At 34.8% G+C, this 20,246-nt stretch overlaps 1 protein-coding gene across 1 annotated transcript; it reads right to left on the bottom strand.

Annotated features, from left to right (window-relative positions):
• Window positions 1-6,377: 6,377 nt before the first annotated feature.
• LOC138705794 (trypsin-like) lies at window positions 6,378-19,586 on the bottom strand. Its single transcript, XM_069834440.1, has 7 exons — window positions 18,669-19,586; window positions 16,257-16,326; window positions 15,986-16,154; window positions 13,762-13,973; window positions 13,143-13,348; window positions 10,637-10,679; window positions 6,378-7,780 (listed from the first exon to the last, which is right to left on the bottom strand). The coding sequence occupies exons 1-7, from the start codon at window positions 18,753-18,755 to the stop codon at window positions 7,620-7,622; spliced, it is 948 nt and encodes a 315-aa protein (XP_069690541.1). The 5' UTR covers window positions 18,756-19,586; the 3' UTR covers window positions 6,378-7,619.
• Window positions 19,587-20,246: the final 660 nt, after the last annotated feature.

Here is a 20,246-nt window from a genome sequence, read left to right as displayed (position 1 = left end):
TTTTATTCTCCACATACACGAAAATGAACATTCACACGAAGCACTAGAAGATGGAATTGTCAGTGCAATAACAGCTAGTTTGTAGGCCTATACTTCATGAAAAGCTAATTGAAATTCTTCCAAAAATTTCACAAATTCTGCTAATGTTTTTATCGCACTTGCACTTCTAGATTCATAGCAACTTATTGTCTTAGGAAGAAGTTTCAATCGGAAGGCTGATAGCCGGGCCGGCTCTGGACGAAAACTCGAACGTCCCCAACTAACCTCACTGTACTTGAACACTAGCTAGGCCTATGTCACACGATAATGTTCAACAAATGGCTTTAGAGTTTCATATGCTAAGAAAGGTGGGGTTTCTGAGTGTAAAGCGCGTATTTCACTAAAGACAGAGCTATTTACGGTAAATCTTCTGTTCAGTTCCGAAATTGCCCTATCAATATTATCAATCGCTGATAGACCGTTTACTAGGGCCTGCCATGACAATTATAAAACCTAAAACTGCATTTATTACAGGGTACCTACTTATTAGAACATGTAGAACACTTCACTTTTTCAATGAAACACGAGTACCGGTACTGGTAATATGAGGAAACTGCTCTCCCACATATTACGAAACGTAATCAGAAATGAAACTACAAATTTTTTAACATATCGCGAACAACAATCACTACTTTGAAACGAATTAGGTACTACCAGAGTCTAGTATATAGTCACGAAGCTCAATACGTAGTAAATATGCATCCATAGATAGTTGTTAACCACTAGGATCGCTATTATCGCCTCATTACATACAATGCGAAATAGTACTGCACAGTCTATTGTTCCCAGTACCCTCATAAACTCAAGCCTCTGACTGTATATACTAGACTGTGGTACTACCGCATTATTTTCAAACTATGCCACTTTCGCGCCATACTTCAGCCATGGATAAATATATATATTTATATATATATATATTTATCCATGCTTCAGCTACGGATACTAATCGACACATTTTCATACTCGATAAATCTGAATCATCGCGCGGGCCCTTTAGTAGCCAATCGTAGCGAAGTCACTATGCATAATCAAGCAGCTGACGTAAACCTTTCAATTCCATTCCCTATCTATTATTCTGGACTTTGCTAATGACATATGAAGGGTCCAGGGGAAGAACCTGCTAAGTCACATTTTACTGTTTTTACAGGAGAGCAAGTTAAAATTTTCAAAATCCATTACATTCTATTGTCACTGAGGAATCATTCTTCAAATATTTCTGGCCTAATCAAGTTTTTACTCTACAATTAAACCACAGAAATCTCTACTGCCTGAGGTATTTATTACATGGCATTCAAAACAAAAAATTTATAATTTTGGACCTAATAGGTTTTTCCCCTGGACCCTTCATATTCTAGAGCAAAACAAATACTATAGATGCATTTATTTATGGAACTAATTTCACTATTAAATTAAGTCTTTTCTACATACAAAAATAACATATTTATCATAAAAGAGTATACAGTGGTATAGTTTTATGGTGCCAAAAACAATATGCCAGTATACAATAATGTCCTTCCTATGAACACTACAAGTTGGTCTGTCACTCTCATCATTTCATGACTTCAATTTTTCGTCCTTCAATTAATTAATAGGCTTTTTTAGATAAAAAATTATAATAACATTGCTTTCACTTTTCTGTCCTTTTCTCGACAAATGAAATAACAACTAGAATATTTTTTTTAGCTTGGTGGGTCTGAATTCAATCTCTTCAGCATTCCTGCCTTGTTTCATCCCTAGGAATAAAGTAATGTTCACAAAGAGGTCACGGGCAAATTCTTGTCTAAACGTCATTTCATGTCAGTAGATACAAGTTGGAAAGCCAGGTTCTTAAAAAATTGTTGACGTATATAGGACCAATGAATTTAGAGCAGCTAGACTGAGAATTCTAAAGAAGATAGAGACTGGTCAAGGGTGCAAAATGGTATAATCATGTACATGTCTCTTTGTTTTCTCATTTACTCTTGAGCACTATGCATTGCTGAGAAAAGTATAGGCTAATTTATTTATCCCTTTTAGGCATGGTTGGCACGAGGCTTTTGTCATCGATAGCAAACTAAACTGTGAGGACAACACTTTATTTTTTTCATTTGATGCTTCATCGTTTACAATGCACATATCATCATCACATCATTAAAAAAATCTGGAAATTTTGGACCTTTCACATTCATACCAGATGACATGTCAGACAAATAGACAAAAATACTCATAACTTCACTACAAGCGGTTGAAACCTAACACAGTGAATACAAAAAAAATAATCCTCTTTACACAAAAGAAACTGAGCAGAAATTGAGCATACTTTTCTCGGGACAGGGGACAAGAGGCTGGAAAAAGGTACAATTCCATTAAAAATGGGACGTCTGGTCACCCTAGTTTATACCAGTTAATTTTTTTAGATTGAATGGAGTTTCTATATACAAGCATTGTCTAATAATGGGGAGAAATGTTTAATTGGATCATCAAATGTAAATTACATAAAAACCAAAATATACAGATCTATTGCAATTCTATAGAGTTTCTTGTTTGTTTTAAATTTAATTTTAAGTTTTAGTTTTGTCATACAACTTTTTTGGAGCTTTTTTGTTACAGTAATAGTTACTTCTTTGTATAGGCATAGACTATGTGTAGAATTATTTCGTACAGTATGCAAAATATTTACTGAAAGCATTGTTTAGAGTTATACAATTTTATTTATTGTGACAACCGACTGTACTTCCATATAAGATACACCAAAGAAACGGAAGTACCTAGAGTCGACGGCAATTCAGAAGGCGGTTGTCTGCTAGTGTTTGCGTCGAGAGAGACAGATAGAGAGAGCAAGGCAGCTTACAACATTGCCACATTGTACTTCACGAGCACGTGCAATACAAATAGCGCAGGAGAGAATTTAAATTACCAAAAGACAATAATGATCTTAGCCGTTGATTACTGTAAGCATGACACCAAACAAATCCTCTTTCCTTCACTAACAATATTCTTTGCACGGTTCTCAATCCCACACCACATGCTTCTGCAGTCGATTTCTTGCATGTTGGCAACGTTGCTGCCAGCATCAAGATGGCCGGCAGTGTTCTGCTCGTTAACGTTTTTAAAATAATTATACACCTTAAACACTATTTTCCGCGCCTGCTTGTGTAATACTTGTCTTTTTACAGTCTCTTCTTCCATTTATTTACCTTACATACACACAGTAAATGTTAGTTTTACTTATTCAGTGTATTGAAACACTCGCACGTGAACAAACGAACTCGGGAAGTGCTTGTTATAGACTGATTCTGATTGGTTCTACTGTATAAGCTTGTGACGTTACATACCAGGAATGCTACGGCGCATGTAGAAGCTAACCGCCTTCCAAAATGCCGTCTAGTCTAGCACTCCTTTTCGTAGCCTTGAGGATATAGTCACAGCATACCTAACTTGTGTTTAATGTGACCAAACACTAGGCTTTACTGATTACCGTTCGCAAAATTCCTATGTTACCGAAATTTGTAACAGTATATTGCAACAAATTAAATCTTTATCCTCTTCTCTCTAGTCTTTAATTTCAAGCTCCATATCCGCACTCACAACCTGTGCTGAAGCCAACTAACTTTGGCTGAACACACAAGCAATCAGCATGTGCCAGAAACCTGGCATCCACAGATCAACATGCACATCCTTGTCAGTATTAGGTTACCGGTACTGACTTGGCACATAGCTTAATGAAGTTTTGCTACTTGTGACTGCTACTTGGGGAGGTCCGGAGCTTCTAGGTATTTGATTTCAATTTCCTGATTCATACACACAGAACTTTGACTAATTTGGGATTGCCACATTGAATATATCTCTTGGAGACTGTCCAGAGTCCTGTACCTCTTAAGAGTAATGAGACATAAAATACCCGGGCAGTACCTGAGAAGTGTTTATTTTGCTTTCTTTCAAAGCATATTGAAGTACGGAATCCTGGTGTGGGGAAACAGCAATAAACTTATTGAAGTCCTACTCATTCAGAAGAAAGCAATAAGAATTATCACAGAAGTACCAAGCAAAGCACATTGTAAACCACTGTTCATAAGGAGTCCATCTTAACTATTGTTAATGAATATATTCTGGAACTCCTTCTTTACATCACGAAAAATCTTTATGGCTTCATCAGTAGGATGGATAAACATGAGTATAATACTCGTAATAAAGAAAAACTGGACATACCATTTTGCAGACTATCCAAAGTTAAAAGTAGTCCTAACATGTTGGGCTGTAGGATGTTCAACATGTTACCACAGGAAGCACAGGAAGTGTCACTTGACATATTCAAAGTCAAAGTGAAAACGTGGCTTCTTAGAAACCCATTCTATTCTGTGCAAGAATATTTTGAGTTTGAAAATCAAGCTGTAGATATTTTTTAGGTTTCTTTCTCTGAATGTTATTATTATTTTGTAATATATTAGAAAATTCTCATAAATTGTTAAGTTAATTCTTGTTTTATTGTATATAAACGGAGCATATCAAATAATATTTGTGATCAGTGTGTTACAATTTTCATCTAGATATTAGCCTATTTTTGATAATATTGACTCTCAATTTTAAACTCTAAGGAGTATTTGTGATCATTTTGTTTTATGTTTAGTGTTGTAATAGAATAATTTTCATTTTTGCACGATAATTTCACACGTGTAATTTGACAATGTCATTAGCTTTTGCTATAACGACAGCTAATAAATACTATACTACTATACTATACTATACTACTTCTCTTTCGGATTACAATGTGTATCACTACTGCTGTATGTTAGTATTATTTTAATACTCAAAAGTCAATTTCCTGAATGCGCAACCCTGAACGAAGGATTGTATCCAACTGCATTTTGACCCGGGGCCTAGCTCATATGAATAACTTACATTTATTCGGGACCAAACTGGAAGACACCCAACTACTTGAAACAGTCCCACCAAATAACGTCAGAATAGTTGTAAATAATGTACCTATATCAATTAGCCATGTTACAGGGTGCCATAAGAAAGAAATACAGTTCTAAACAAATGTTTCGAGAACTTCACAAAGGAAAAACATCCTTACGTAGACCTCGAGCAAGATACAGCGACAATTTAGAAAATAACCCCAAAATTTATTGTTCGAATTTATTATTCGAATATAGTTTGTGAATAGACTTACAGACGTATTTGGAACTATATCTCAAACTCAATTGTCAAGAGTTTATATATCTTGTGAGGCTTTATAACTAATATCAATAAGTCCCATGTGAGGAAACTGTGTAAGTAATGTGAGTATATACGGTATAGTGTGCAAAAAATATTGTTTCACTGAAAGTTTTATTTAAACCTGTACAAATATTTTAGATGTAGGTCATTTCAACAGATAACTATTTTATCCACACACACAAAACATACATACGAAACAATAGAAACAAAAAAGTATGAATTGTGAAGATATTTCCTTCCTTAATTGACTGTATCTCCTTTCTCCCTGTAGTTTATTTGAAAACTATTTGCGAAGAATGGGCAGAATTCCTGCACGGAAATATCATATGTACGTTGGTACATCATAATAATATTAAAACTATTAGTAGGTAGGCACTCCAGAACTTCATTTCATTAAGTAATATCATTTAACATATATTTCCAGTTTACTAATATTACAGTATTTTTTGGGAACTATTAATACAAGAATAAAAAAAGAGATTTGCAGTCTTATAATTTCAGGATCTGCACCAGTGGCGTATACTGGTTAAAGGGTTTAGATATATTTTGTGTAATAATTACTTTAATTTTAATTACTATGGTAAAACTAATAATACAAAATTATTACATTATGTTATATTATAAACTTTTTCTTTTGTAATTTCCTTGTGCTACCGCCGGTAGCCCCGGTAGCCCACAAAATATGCCCCTGATCTGCACCAATTATAATGTCACAGTGAGTTTGTAATTTCTTTGCTGAAATAGGCCAGTGGACTGCAGTGTGCCCAGAGCTGAGATGTATATAGATCATTATAAAAACATGTAGCCAATATTTCATATTTGACATGACATAACAGAAACATATTTTGTTACCTGTTTACTGTATTGTAGATATCTTTTGAAGAGAATGTAAACATGAAAATAATTGTACAAAACACATCACTTCATTGTATAAAATCTTTGTTTTTCATTTAATACAAGTCTATGACAGTTACCAACTTCACAAAAATACCTTCGAAGTCAACAATATGTATTGATTTCGTAAGGAATAACATGAATCTAACATAATTTCTATCGATACATGAGATAGGTACTGTACCGGTAATAGTTACAGAAAAAAATACGTGTTAATGTTGTTTTATAATGTACGTATTATTGTTATTTATTGAATTATTTATAAATGGACAAGATATTAACTTCTGTCACATTATTTAATAATTTATTTGAAATTTATTATGTACAGGAAATAATAATTTATTAATATCTTGTAAATAAACTATGGATGTAATGTAATTAAAAGTTAAATATATTAACTACTAGCACTGGTAATATATTATTTTAAAATGATACAAAACCGAAGTGTTTCCTATTTCATAGTTTTACCCATCCTTTAGCTATTGAAATTGAAATAGACTGGCTGTTGTTTCCTACAAGCTGTTTCATCTGCTATCTCTGTCCATATTTTTCTAACATAGTGTGTTTCTGTTTAATGGAAGCCTGCCATAACACCTGAGTCCTGAGAGTATAGCATACTATACCATACTTCAAATATTATTATGATACAGAGTGATTTATATACAACTAACACATTTCTTTCTTTCTTTATTTCAAAACGAATGATGCTAGCCACAATTTGTTATATCTCAAATGTAGAGTATGAAGATAACCTACAAGAGGTTGAAACTAGTCAACAACAAGGTACCTAATTTTAACACGTGAAAGAAATACAGTATATATTCCGAAGTGATATAGTGTTAAAAGTTGTGTAATTAAGATGTATAATACATTTTTGATGGTTTAAACGGACTTTGTTCTAATGAAAAGGTTCAGTCTATTTAAAAAAAAATGCAATGATAAGATTTTGGTTGGGAACTGTTAACATGTCCAAAGCATAAGAAATCACCAAAAATATTTTATGGAACAGTCTGAATCACATGCGTATTACTGATATGAAGAATATTATCAACAAAAATATTTTGAAGTGATAGACACAGCTGTGGTAGGATTTAAAAATCGATTTTTCAATCAGTGTGATGAAAATCTCGAAATGGATTTGATGTGGTTTCTCTTTATATTGTAGATACCAGTACTTCGTACAATGATAAAGTAGGGAAGAAAAAAACATCTTCACCTGCATCTCCAGGACTTAGAACTGATACAAAAAACAGAAGTGACTGAGTGACACACCACACCTGTCTTCAGAAATAATTTTATTATACTGTACGGTATATTAGAATAATTACTTATTAAATAGGTTCGGCTAATAATGAGGATTCTAAAGCAAACTAGGTGTACGAATATACATATTGTACATGTAGAGAATTTAATGAATGATAAATAATAACAATATGATCACAATCATACAGTCCAACATACCAGTACAGAATTAAAATGGAACATCCTCACGTGAAAATTATTTCTGCTTTACCATTCCCTCTCTTAGATGGAGGGCACAGACACTCGTCATCAATGTGTTCCTTTATCCAGCTGATATAGTTGTTCACTTTAGTAAACACACCTGGTGTGTTGGCTTCACCACAGCCAATCCCCCATGACACAATTCCTGAAAGAGCAAGTTTACAATCACTCAATTATTACTTTTATGTTCAAGTGTGTACTACTGCTACTTCCACTACGGTACTACTACCAAACTACCAAGAGTCTGAGAAAATTTTAATTACTCTTTCTCAAAAATGTCGTTTGGTATTTTTCAGAAAATAACATTGCCTGATTTTTTATATAATATCCATGGAAATTGCTTAACTCAAGATGGTTGAAAGCTAAGGCTCTTATGCACTACATTTTCCCTTTCACTGCTTTGCTTAACCTTTGTTGATCCTTGCAGCGATGATGAATATGAGTTATTAGCTTCAATGTCACTAATACAACCCAATTTATGATTCTGTTTCCATTTATTGCAATTCTATTTTGGACAGTTTTCTTCATTAAGAATTTATTCATTATCAATAGTCACATAGCAACTGCTAATCATTTAACAAGCACACACACTATTGACGACGATCATCACAAAAAAGATCACTGAAACTGAATGTTGATAACGGATGCTTTTAAATTTCGAAACAAATTTAATTGTTTATGAAAAATGTTGAACATTAATAATAATTTAACTGATATTAAGCAAAAACACAATCGAATACACTGTTTTAATTTTAACTGTTAATTCTGTATTACTAGCTCTGGATAGTAATACTTATGACCATTACTATTTGATCACATTAGTTGAAAACTTTGAACTGAATTGAAAAAATGTGAATCATGGACAAAGAAGTGAAATCAACGTTGCATCATGTATTTCACCTATCTCATAATATAAGGGAAAAAAGAAAGGGAGGGAGTATTTTGATATGCTTATTGTGGAAACTGGACATCTCTATGGATTTGAAATAAATTTGGGGGGGGGCGAGGCCTTCTACCACCATCACGACCAATACCACAACAACCACCACCATGATCACCACTACCACTACGACCACCACTACCACTACGACCAACACTACCACTACGACCAACACCATCACCATGACCACCATCACCATTACCATCACTACCACTACAATGACCATGACGACCACCACTACTACACTAACTACACTACTACTAGTGAAAATGGATCTCTTGGATATGGAACAACAAGTTTTGATGGAGAAATCATTGCAATAAGTGAAAGTCTCAGGAATCTTCTATGCCACAACAATAAATTTAAGAATGCAGTTATATTGTCAGACTCCAAAGCAGCTATTCTATCAATCGTCTCTAAACACACACCTTCATCTCAAACAGTAGAAATAACTAAAACGCTCTCTCAATTAATATCACTCAATAAAAGAATTGTATTCCGATGGATACCATCCCATTGTGGAATCCTGGGAAACGAGAATGAAGATGCTTTAGCAAAGAAGGGCAGCACTGTTACTTACAGACCTGTTACTATATCTACGTGTTATTCTGTGAAAAGATTTATTAAGTCTACATACTTAGACTTCAACAAACAAAATTCGATAACACAATCTCAAGGGAAAAAATGGAACTTTCTGCATCATAATCCACAGTTAATTCCCGATTTACCACGAAAATCGTCTGTAGCTGCATTTAAATTGGCAACAGGCCATGATTGTTTGGCCAAACACCTGCATAGAATTGGAATATATCAGTCCCCTAACTGCCCATTGTGCAACTCAAATCAAGAAATGGATTCGTAATACCTCAAAATCTGTGCTTCAGTGGCTGGTCATGATAATAATATCTTTGAAAAATATTGGAGTGCAAGAGGTCAAATGACTTTATTGTCAGACGCCTGGCATTAGAAAACAACAACAACACTACCGGTACTACTAGTAATCATAACCATTACCACTACTGGTTACCTCAGCCAAACGCGAGCCACATGCAGAGTTTCTTCATACTGGTTGGTTCCTAGCTTCACACACTTATGGCAATGTTCTCAGTCTGAGTTATTCAACCTTTGTAGCAAGGTGACTCCAGTTATCAAGAAATAGACTGAATATCTTGAATGTATATTGAACTTCTCTCAAAGCAGAAATTAAAATTGTTAAAATGTTAAAAACTGGTTAGTAATAAAGTATTTGAATTAAGTAGTTGTAGAATGTTGCATCCATTAACTTTAGTCATTTTAAAAGAGCAATCAAGAAATATTTACATTGCTACAAATTCTAAGGACTATTGTTACCATTTCCAATAAGCTGAACTCAACATGTGCCAGAAGATTTTCTGCAATGAAGAGAATCAAGATTGCGAACTTCAATGGCCCGAGAGAGAGTCACTAACCTTGTACTAAACATAGGAAATGGAGTGAGTGAGTGAGTGAGTGAGTGAGTGAGTGAGTGAGTGAGTGAGTGAGTGAGTGAATGAGTGAGTGAGTGAGTGAGTGAGTGTTGTCCAGAGATTTGCACAAAACCTAGGTGACTACAACTAAGACTATATCAAGGATATTACCACTGTTGCTACTAATATTACCACTCTGCTTGTGATACTATGGCTCAAAAAGCTGTTATAAGCGGTGCCAAGGAAAAGTATTTTTAATAGCCTACCTGAGAACATCAAAGATGCAACCCTAAGTTTGATTTTGAGCTTCTATGTAAGCTTAAATCTTACTAAAAGGTTTTTTTTTAGAAAGCAATGACAAGAGGCAGTTACAGCCTGTATAACCCATTTACATTTCAACTCTATTCCATTCTATTACTCATATTCCCAATAACACTATTACTACTACTACTACTACTACTACAGTCTATAACTAAGTACTACTATTATTACCACTACGATACTACTAGTAAAATCAAAACAATTACCATATTGCCAATACCGTACCACCACCACCATCACCACTACTGTCACTATGAGTACAGGTCCAGATATAAAATAAGGCATGAAATCTTACCTATAATTTCTCCATCCAAATGTAGTGGTCCACCACTGTCACCCTGTAACATACAATTATTTCCAAATAGATAATGTGCATTCATACTACTCATATTTATTCAATAGTTAAGCATTACAAAATGCAACATCAGTAGGCCTTCTGTAAGTCAAATTAAGTTTAACATACGGTACATGTGTACTTATATGTTTCACAACATAAGTTGCAACTAAAAAAGTGTAATGTTACACTAACGTATACTTTTTATTATAGGATTTTCTATAGTGTTGTAGTTTCTCCCAACCAAACAAAGTACAATACATAAAAAATGATTATGATGTTTATTCAATATTTTTCCTCCATTGTTCCCTTCTAATGTATCTGGATCTTGTAGTCCCTTCAGTTTCCATATTTCTTGAGTCGTTTCATTACAAATGTGATAGTCTGTCTCATAAATAAGAACTAACAGTTCCATATCATCTAAATATCAGTCACTTAGATGTCGCCAGCAATGTTAACAATAAGCAAGTGTGTGGGTGATTCCTTAAAATTATTATTGTCCACTGATATTAATTAATACGACTGAATACCAGTACTGTTATTTGTTGAATATTTAAATACTTATATAGTCACAATCATGCCATGGTATGAAAGAATATAAGTACTATATAAGTATTTAAATATTCATTAATATGTCACATCAACGGACGTATATACCGGTACAACATCCAACATCATAAGATGAAGTTTACATTTGTTATTTTGTTATTGAAGCAGGAAATTACATGTTTAAACGAGGAAATGCATTAATAAGCTTATCCTAACACCAGATGATAGATAACATTAAGATACCGGTACATAGTTCATATGAGGAAACAAAGAGGAATTAGCATAATAGTAGGTGACAAATCTAGGGAATCGTGTAGGACCATTTTCAAAAAACTATAAATAATACCCATGGTTTATCAGTATATTTTTTCCATTAATAAACTTCCTTCTATGTAACCGTAAAAACTTTGTAACTAATTCAACAGTTCATAGGGTGAATGTTACTTATGTCCTGCCCATATAGGAAACAGGCCAGTTTTACACTAATCCTAAACATCTTGACGGGATAATAAAAACCTAAACTAACCTAACCTAACCTAACCTAAGTGCGTCGGTGTCTATTCCAAAATCGGTGGAAGTCGCTCAACGCTCATTTAACCAATATTCGTTCAGTGGGCGGTGGATACTCTACATTGACCGTTCATAGAATAAATATTCATCAAAAAATTACTTTCATACTCCATCAGCAAGTACCGTCAAAAAGGAGTGTGTTAGGCCTATATAGCAGTAAATATTCTTAATAGTCTCTCTATCACTATAAAAAATCAAAGTCAACATCATGAACTCTGCTTAGGCTTTGAGTGTTGAAGTTGGACGAAAGCGAGGTTAAAAACGACAAAATTCCTGTACACTGGACAATAGGCTTATTCATCTTCCATCTGCTACAAAATACTCTACACAGAATTCTACCACCTTTATCTTCAGAAGAAGAAAACAAATATTGGTGGGAAATATTTGTTAAATACTCATTGAGAATTCAATTATGCATATTCAAATCTTTAGCACTGGTGCCTGAATTTGCACTTCCACCTGAACCATATTAACATGGTGGCTAGACTTGGCTTTTTGAGGGCCTGACTCAGGACGGATCCATGTATGTAGGCCTACAGCAACCTACTGTGAGCCCCATCTATGTGACAGTGGCCTGTTAAGAGTGTTTGAGAATAAGGTGCTTAGGAAAATATTTGGGTCTAAGAAGGATGAAGTTACAGGAGAATGGAGAAAGTTACACAATCCAGAACTGCACGCATTGTATTCTTCACTTGACATAATTAGGAACATTAAATCCAGACGTCTAAGATGGGCAGGGCATGTAGCACATATGGGCGAATCCAGAAATCATATAAAGTGTTAGTTGGGAGGCCGGATAGAAAAAGATTTTTGGGTAGGCCGAGACATAGATGGGAGGATAATATTAAAATGAATTTGAGAGAGGTGGAATATGATTGTAGGGACTGGATTAATCTTGCTCAGAACAGGGACCGATAGCAGGCTTATGTGAGGGTGACAATGAACCTTCAGGTTCCTTAAAAGCCATAAGCAGGTAAGTAAATAAGTAAATTAATACATTTTCTCTAAAACTTCAGAAAATTATTCCTTATAGGCCTAGTTTTCATTTACAAGACTTACATTACATTTAATTAACTTTTACTTTAATTCACTTATATGTATAAGCTGAATAATAATATTATTCTTTAAGGTTATCCAGTATTAATGGTTGAAATATTAAATATCCTAATTCATAACCTTAAACAGACATATGAGGTTTTTTATAAACAATGTTCTGTTATAAGGACGTTGACATTATTAAACATAGGGTAGGTACTGGTATTACAGAATTTAATATCAAAATCAACTTGTCATCACCATACCCAGAAATAATCCATAAACTCGCTCTGCTGAGTAGCTATTTACTTACATTGCAGGCATCCTTCTTTCCTTCTGGGAAGCCTGTGCACAGCATGTTCTCGGTTATTCCGAGTCCTTCCAAGGCCTCCTTGCATTCTTTGAGGCTAACCACAGGTAACTCCACTTTGAGAAGAATGTTAGACGATGCTTCATTAGCTCCGACCTGTCCCCAGCCTGCTGTTATTGCTATTCTCCCAACATAGTCTTTATTGTCATCTACAACACACGTTAGTCATTTTAATTTTGTTAAATGGATGTTTGTATGATGTGAATAGGTACAAGAACACATCAAAGAAATCCTCCAAGTTACAGACACTATCACCAAGCAAAATTACATCACAAACAACAACAAATACTACACGCAAACTGAAGATCTATCCATGGGATCATCCATCTCCAGAATCCTAGCCAAAAGTTTCATATAATACCGTAACATAGGACAGACACACATTCTAAATAAGAACAACAACAAATATGCAGACGAGGAACAAATGGAGACTTACCTTACAAAGTGGAGGAGGAGGTGGCGGTAAAAAGGAAAAAGAGGAGGGTAAAGAAGAATAAAAAAAACTGTATAATATGTATTAAATAAGAGCAAGAAGTGGAATACAAATAAAATGAGAACATACCCTCTTTAGGAAGACAGGCTGGAAGAATATTTGGAGTAAAATCCACAGATGAATCAAGTTTCAAAATCGCAATGTCATTGTCAAATGATGGCTCATCAAACTCATCATGTGCATCTGCAGAAACCACACTTCTGATCTCCGTGGCTGTTTCCATGGGATTGCTGCGGTCATATTCCCCTAGGATGACTGTGATATCACTTGGTTCTGGAGCTCTTTATGTAAAATTCATAAACATTGGTGTTACTAATTTAAGTTACAAAGTGCCAAACTTTTCCCACACTTGTGGGCTATACTTTTATATTTGTATTTTGACATCTGTATTAATGCATAAAATTATATAATCATCCATCGGCGAATTTAGCCTATCAATTTTGGAAGGGGGGGGGGCTTGAGTTTGTTTAAATAAGTTCTCATTATTTTACTTTAAAGTCACTATATCTTCAGAATATGTATTATATGTCTTTCTCGTGTTAAATATAATACATATTCCGAAGTGATATAGTGTTAAAAGTTGTGTAATCAAAATGTATCGCTATATCTTTTCCTTTCACAGTGGTATTACTGTACTTGAAAAATAAGTAAATTAACAATATGGTTAACAAAGAAAATTATATGCTCACATAGGCCTACTCACAATCTCAGTTGCAACCACCATGCTTTCTGTGCTAATCTACTGGCAACAACGTCACTTGTGAGGGTGTTTTTTAAGTAGCCTACTTTCTATCTTAGAGTTACCATCCCTCCGGCAAAAGGAGGACATAGAAATATATAAGAATAATCATACAACATCTACGAAGTGTCAATATCAAGCTGCTGCTTCAGATCTATAATTTCATTTGTAGGAGTATTAATATTTATTTTCATCATATGAGAAATCATCATATGTGTATACCACTGCCACCGGGTGCTTGCCCACTTGCAGTGTAAATAAATACATACATACATATCTTCTTTTTTAATCATTTCATCCTCTCCGGCAGGCATTTAAAATAAAATTAAATGTCCGGCATTTCGCATTTCAACTAGAATTAATATGAATATTGAATAATGTGGGATATTATGCATAGAATATCTAAACAAATGGTGAAAACCTATGAAAGAATTCAACTGCTTTCAATGGTTGAAGCTGGAGCACATAAAAAATATAAAATATGATGACCTATTGACATATATTGAATTCTTACACTTTAAAAATGTCACTATTCATGATTCTAAGCTATTTTATCAATTTTAATCTGCAATGCACAAATATATGCCAATCAAGTTAATTTTGACAAAGATTTAACTTCAGATAAACAATGGTGAAAATTCTTCAATTCCAATAGTTCTGCGAGCACTGAAACTTTCTCAGAACTCTTAAAAATATGTCAATTCTATTTATTTATCCCAAGTCACAATGGAAGTGCTGAGAGAGTATTTTCCCTAATATCTGCTCAATGGACAAATGAACGAAATTGTATGCTGACGTAGACAGTCAGAGGTATCATCATGGTGAAATATAATTTCAAGGACATGTCCTGTGAACAGTTCCATAGTTATTTGTTACAAGATATAAGTTGGTCCCTTCAGGCTCTTGTGCACAAAGTGGGCTCCACCAATAAGTAGGGTACAGATGTAATACTGATCCAGCAACTAGTGAGAGAACTAAGGTGAACCATTGTTTTTTTTGTTCATACCAATTTTTAAAAAGTCCTCCTTTTTTCAGCACTGTTCTCTTATTTTGGAGTCCATCTCCTCCTACAGAATACCTTCTCATGGTAACCCCATTTTATCTGATGCAGGACCAGGTTAGCAAATCTCTCAGAAGTAGGTTTTGCTTTACTACTTTGTTCAAATGACTGAAGCCAATGCCTTTCAATTCAACTGCTCTGTTTCTAATATAAAGTACAGTATATACCATATTTCAACTAGACTGTGACTGTAATTTATTAAGAATTTATAGTCCTATTTATAGATTTTTTTTTTCCGTTTGACATGTTCCATATTCTAACTGTAAAGTGATGTACGAATATCATGGAATGTAAATAAATACTATACTACTACGGTACTATATTATACTACACTGCTCTACTAAAAATACATAAAATTACTCGTACAAAGTGTGAAATAGGAACAAATTTCTCTGCTTTTGATTTTTCCACTTCAGGAATTCCGAACTGTAGTCACATTATGTAAAATTACTCTGATAAACTAAACTGGCGAGTGATTTAGATTTGTCACTTACTCTTTCAAGCAGTGGGCCGCGGTGAGTATGTGATACCTCGTAATAAGCACGCCAGCACAATAGAAGAGGTTAGAATTCAGCATGAGAGCAACAATCCATGGGAATTCTCCGGGCTTCGTCTCAACACCTCCCACTATAGCTCCAGTTTCGTCTTTCGACTTCCCGCACACTTTAACAGCAAATTATGAAAAATTTCATTACTCCTCTCCTTAATTTTCCATTTTAAGTGAAAAAAAGTGCCCTGTACAATATAAAATCATCTTGAACTCACCACAGGTACAGTCGTCCACTGTGTAACCTCTATTGACAACAGAATTCGATAAGTTTCTTCTTCTTTCAGCCTGAGCAGAGAAATATTATCATGAGATCATAATTTGATAACTATAGATATAATAATAATGGTAAATTCTTTTCTTCCTAGAGAATTAAGTAGGCCTATAATACAGTACATGATTACACAAAATTTTCTCGTACAGTATGTTTGTTTGTTACTATATTATGAATCAGTAAAAAGAAAGTAGCCTATGGTATACGATTTCGTGAAGTTTCTAAATTTCCTGCAGTAAATAACCATGCCTTTCTGATTTATGTGATTTTTAATATTCTAAAGTAAACAGAGTTATCAACTCGGGACGTTGCACCAATGTAACACACAAGATCACTCTTGGTGAGGGAATAAAATCTTCCCTCCCAGAACCAAAGTATGGATGGGATTCTGAGATTTTGATAATGTTTTATGCATTACCCTGTTGAAACTGTATTTGCATACCTCGTTTTAATCGTGACGTTTTTTTTTTTTTTTTTTTAAAGCATTCTGATTATTGTATTATGTCTCTGTTCTGTAAAGAATTTTAGATAAGGGCGCAAATAGCCAGAGATGCTGACGCGCCCTTTTTAAACCCCACTAACTAACTAACTAACTGGATGGGATTTCCAATTTGGAAACCTAAAATGTTACAGGTACCGGTACACAATATGTAGACGCAATGAGAAATTATATAATATAAACTTTTATTTTTAGAAGACAGACTATATTAAAACTGATATATATTACCAGTTGTTCTATATGGTTGTGAAACTTGGACTCTCACTTTGAGAGAGGAACAGAGATTAAGAGTGTTAGAGAATAAGGTACTTAGGAAAATATTTGGGGCTAAGAGGGATGAAGTTACAAGAGAATGGAGAAAGTTACACAATACAGAACTGCATGCATTGTATTTTTCACCTATTAAATCCAGACGTTTGAGGTGGGCAGGGCTTTTAGCATGTATGGGCGAATCTAGAAATGCATATAGAGTGTTAGTTGGGAGGCCGGAGGGAAAAAGACCTTCAGGTAAGCTGAGACATAGATGGAAGGATAATATTAAAATGGATTTAAGGGAAGTAGGATATCTGTCTGTCTGTCTGTCTCTCTGTCTATTGTAGAGACTGGATTAATCTTTCTCAGAATAGGGACTGATAGCGGGCTTATGTGAGGGCGGAAATGAACCTCTGGGTTCTCTAAAAGCCATAAGTAAGTAAGACTTTATTAAAAAAACTTCATTTTATTCTGATATGGTATGAAATACAAAATAGTTGTACAAACCATTTAATATCTTTCAGTGTGTTTAATTAACTTCTAAATTTACATTTTCAGCGTGGTGCCTTAGCTTTAAATAGACATTTCCTTCTTCTTCTTCTTCTTCTTCTTCTTCTTCTTCTTCTTCTTCTTCTTCTTCTTCTTCTTCTTCATGTTTTGTTCCTCATAACATTACCAACCAAGAGCTAGATGTTTGTGCATCGTCTACAATATTAAAAACTTCAGTAATACAGTATTAATCTTATAGCCTCCTGGGACAAAGTACGGTCCCTAAACATCAGTAGTACTAATAGCAGTAGCATAATAAAAGTAGTGTAGACTGTATAGAAGCAGTAGGCTAGTAGTAGCAGGAGTAGCAGTAATAATATTAGACGATGAAGAAATAAAATAAAAATATGCAAAGGCTTTTCCGTTCTAAATGCAATGAATTATAGTCCCTTTGTTAATCCTCAAGGCTTTCAATTTGATTCAATGTGTATTGAGTATGTACACTGTAGGTACATAGTGAGTGAACAGTTAATATGTGATGTAGACAGGTTAACTCTTCACAACTGGTATCGACTTGATTGATACTGGTACTCATTATAACAGTATTCACACTTCGTAGCCTACATGTAAAGTGGAGAGTTTAATTAATCGCGGGCTCAGAATGACAAGGTTCTATCTGACATTTTTAGCAAAATTGAGATTTTTGCTGCATTGAATTCTGCTACTTCACAGCAATCTACCATAAAAATTATATGTTGATGTCTCAATTATTGTTCGTGGTAAAGTTAATTTGAAAAGGTTCTTATCTGCACTGATTTTATTAACAACCAAACTTTTAAAATGCTCTCCTGTAAAATTTACTAAACACTAGATAGAACCTTGTCATTCTGAACCCTCGTAATTACACAATGCAACTTTAAATAGAAAGGGAGTACTGGTACATTTACTATGTAGGACCAAAGATTTTGCTCCCTTATCTGAATTTTCTCCATTAAAAATCCATCATCGACAACCTGTGTATTATAAGTCCAGAGGCAAGCACGGTAAGCACCAGGCCATTGAGGGCTAACAATGAATATGATTTTTACAAATAATGCAAGAAAAGGAAATACTCACGCCTATGAACTGTAGATAATTGGCAGACAGCAAGACGAGTGTGATGAAATTAAGTCTTTTCCTGAATGTAAGAAATGTTGGACGCATGGCTGGTAAACGAGCCGAGGTGATACCCAGCTGCAAGTAAAAACAACATTCATCAACAGTGATTTTGTTAAATGCAATTTCTCCTGTTTCTCATCTAGCCTACTTACGTATATCCACTGATTTAAAAAACTGAAGTGAAAATGTTTGTCACCCACCATTTATTTCTTATTGTTTCATTCTGACTTTGAACTACATTTTTCTCCTCACTAGGTATGAAGAATAAGTTGGGAATTGACCATCACATAAAAATACAAACTCTCCTCCTAGTCGCCATTTTTTGCTTGCTTTCCTCTTGTTGCCTTTGCCATCGCTTAGTTCTCCTTATATTCTATTTGTTCTTCTTGTCATCCACTTATTATCCCTGTTTAACCTTGTCCTCTCTGCATTCTTCTTCTTCTTCTTCTTCTTCTTCTTCTTCTTCTTCTTCTTCTTCTATTATCTTTGTATTGCCCTTGTTTCTGTTTTTCTTCTATTCCAGCCTCCTAGTCGTCTTGCAATCCCCTTGTTCTCCCTGTATTCCCCTTTGTCCTGTATTTCCCTCATTCTCCTTGTATTTGCATTCTGTTCCCTTTATTTTCCACAGCTGAAGCTTTTCGAAAGACAGCGAGTTGATCTGTTACTTGACAACCAGTGCAGTCCACACCTGTGGAGTAACGGTTAGTGCGTCTAGCCGCGAAACCAGGTGGCCCGGGTTCGATTCCCGGTTGGGGCAAGTTACCTGGTTGAGGTTTTTTCCGGGGTTTTCCCTCAACCCAATTTGAGCAAATGCTGGGTAACTTTCGGTGTTGGACCCCGGACTCATTTCACCGGCATTATCACCTTCACCTCATTCAGACGCTAAATAACCAAGATGTTGATAAAGCGTCGCAAAATAACCTACTAAAATAAATTTAAAAAACCAGTGGATAAGTGACAACGGCAAGCATAATGAACTGATAGAAAGAATAGAGTGGCATTAAGACGGATAATTATCTGTTTCTAATTTCACGAAACTTACAAATACAAGAATTTAACAACGAATGTTCACCAAATGTGGAAATTACACTGAAAAAGCCTTTCTGTCTAAGTATGTTGTAGCTCAATAACACAACGCTTGATTACTTTTCTACATAGGTGCCAATTTTCTTAATACATTTCTCCCACTGTGGTACCAGTTTCAGTAAACCCTGTTCATAGAAGTCCATTCGGTTGGAGTATAGCCATCTGCAGACAGTTGATTGCACTTCTGCATCAGTCACAATGTGATGGCTGGCCAGGAATATCTTCATGGAATCAAACAGATAAAAATCCGACGGTGCAAGGTCTGGACTGTATGGTGGATGCTGGAGCACCTCCCAACCAAATGTGTTGATTTTCTCACGAACAGAAGCCGCAACATGGGGGCGAGCATTGTCACGAAGAAGTTTGACATCGTCAGCATTAATGTTACGGCGTTTGTCATAAAGGGCACGACGCAACTTTACTAACGTTTGAATGTAGACTGCAGCATTC

Source organism: Periplaneta americana, chromosome 1 (genome assembly GCF_040183065.1).
Source record: "Periplaneta americana isolate PAMFEO1 chromosome 1, P.americana_PAMFEO1_priV1, whole genome shotgun sequence".
Lineage (NCBI taxonomy): Eukaryota > Metazoa > Arthropoda > Insecta > Blattodea > Blattidae > Periplaneta > Periplaneta americana.
Note: the sequence above shows the minus strand (reverse complement) of the source record. Positions and strands in the feature narration are given on the sequence as shown.

Bases quoted from the DNA above. Each gene is read 5' to 3' on its own strand.
- LOC138705794 (XM_069834440.1), bottom strand. From the start codon at position 18,755: ATGCGTCCAACATTTCTTACATTCAGGAAAAGACTTAATTTCATCACA. The intron at 16,155-16,256 runs GTGAGTTCAAGA...TTGCTGTTAAAG, and splicing joins AGTGGACGACTGTACCTGTG to TGTGCGGGAAGTCGAAAGAC. The intron at 13,974-15,985 runs GTAAGTGACAAA...TTTTACATAAAG, and splicing joins GCGGCCCACTGCTTGAAAGA to AGCTCCAGAACCAAGTGATA.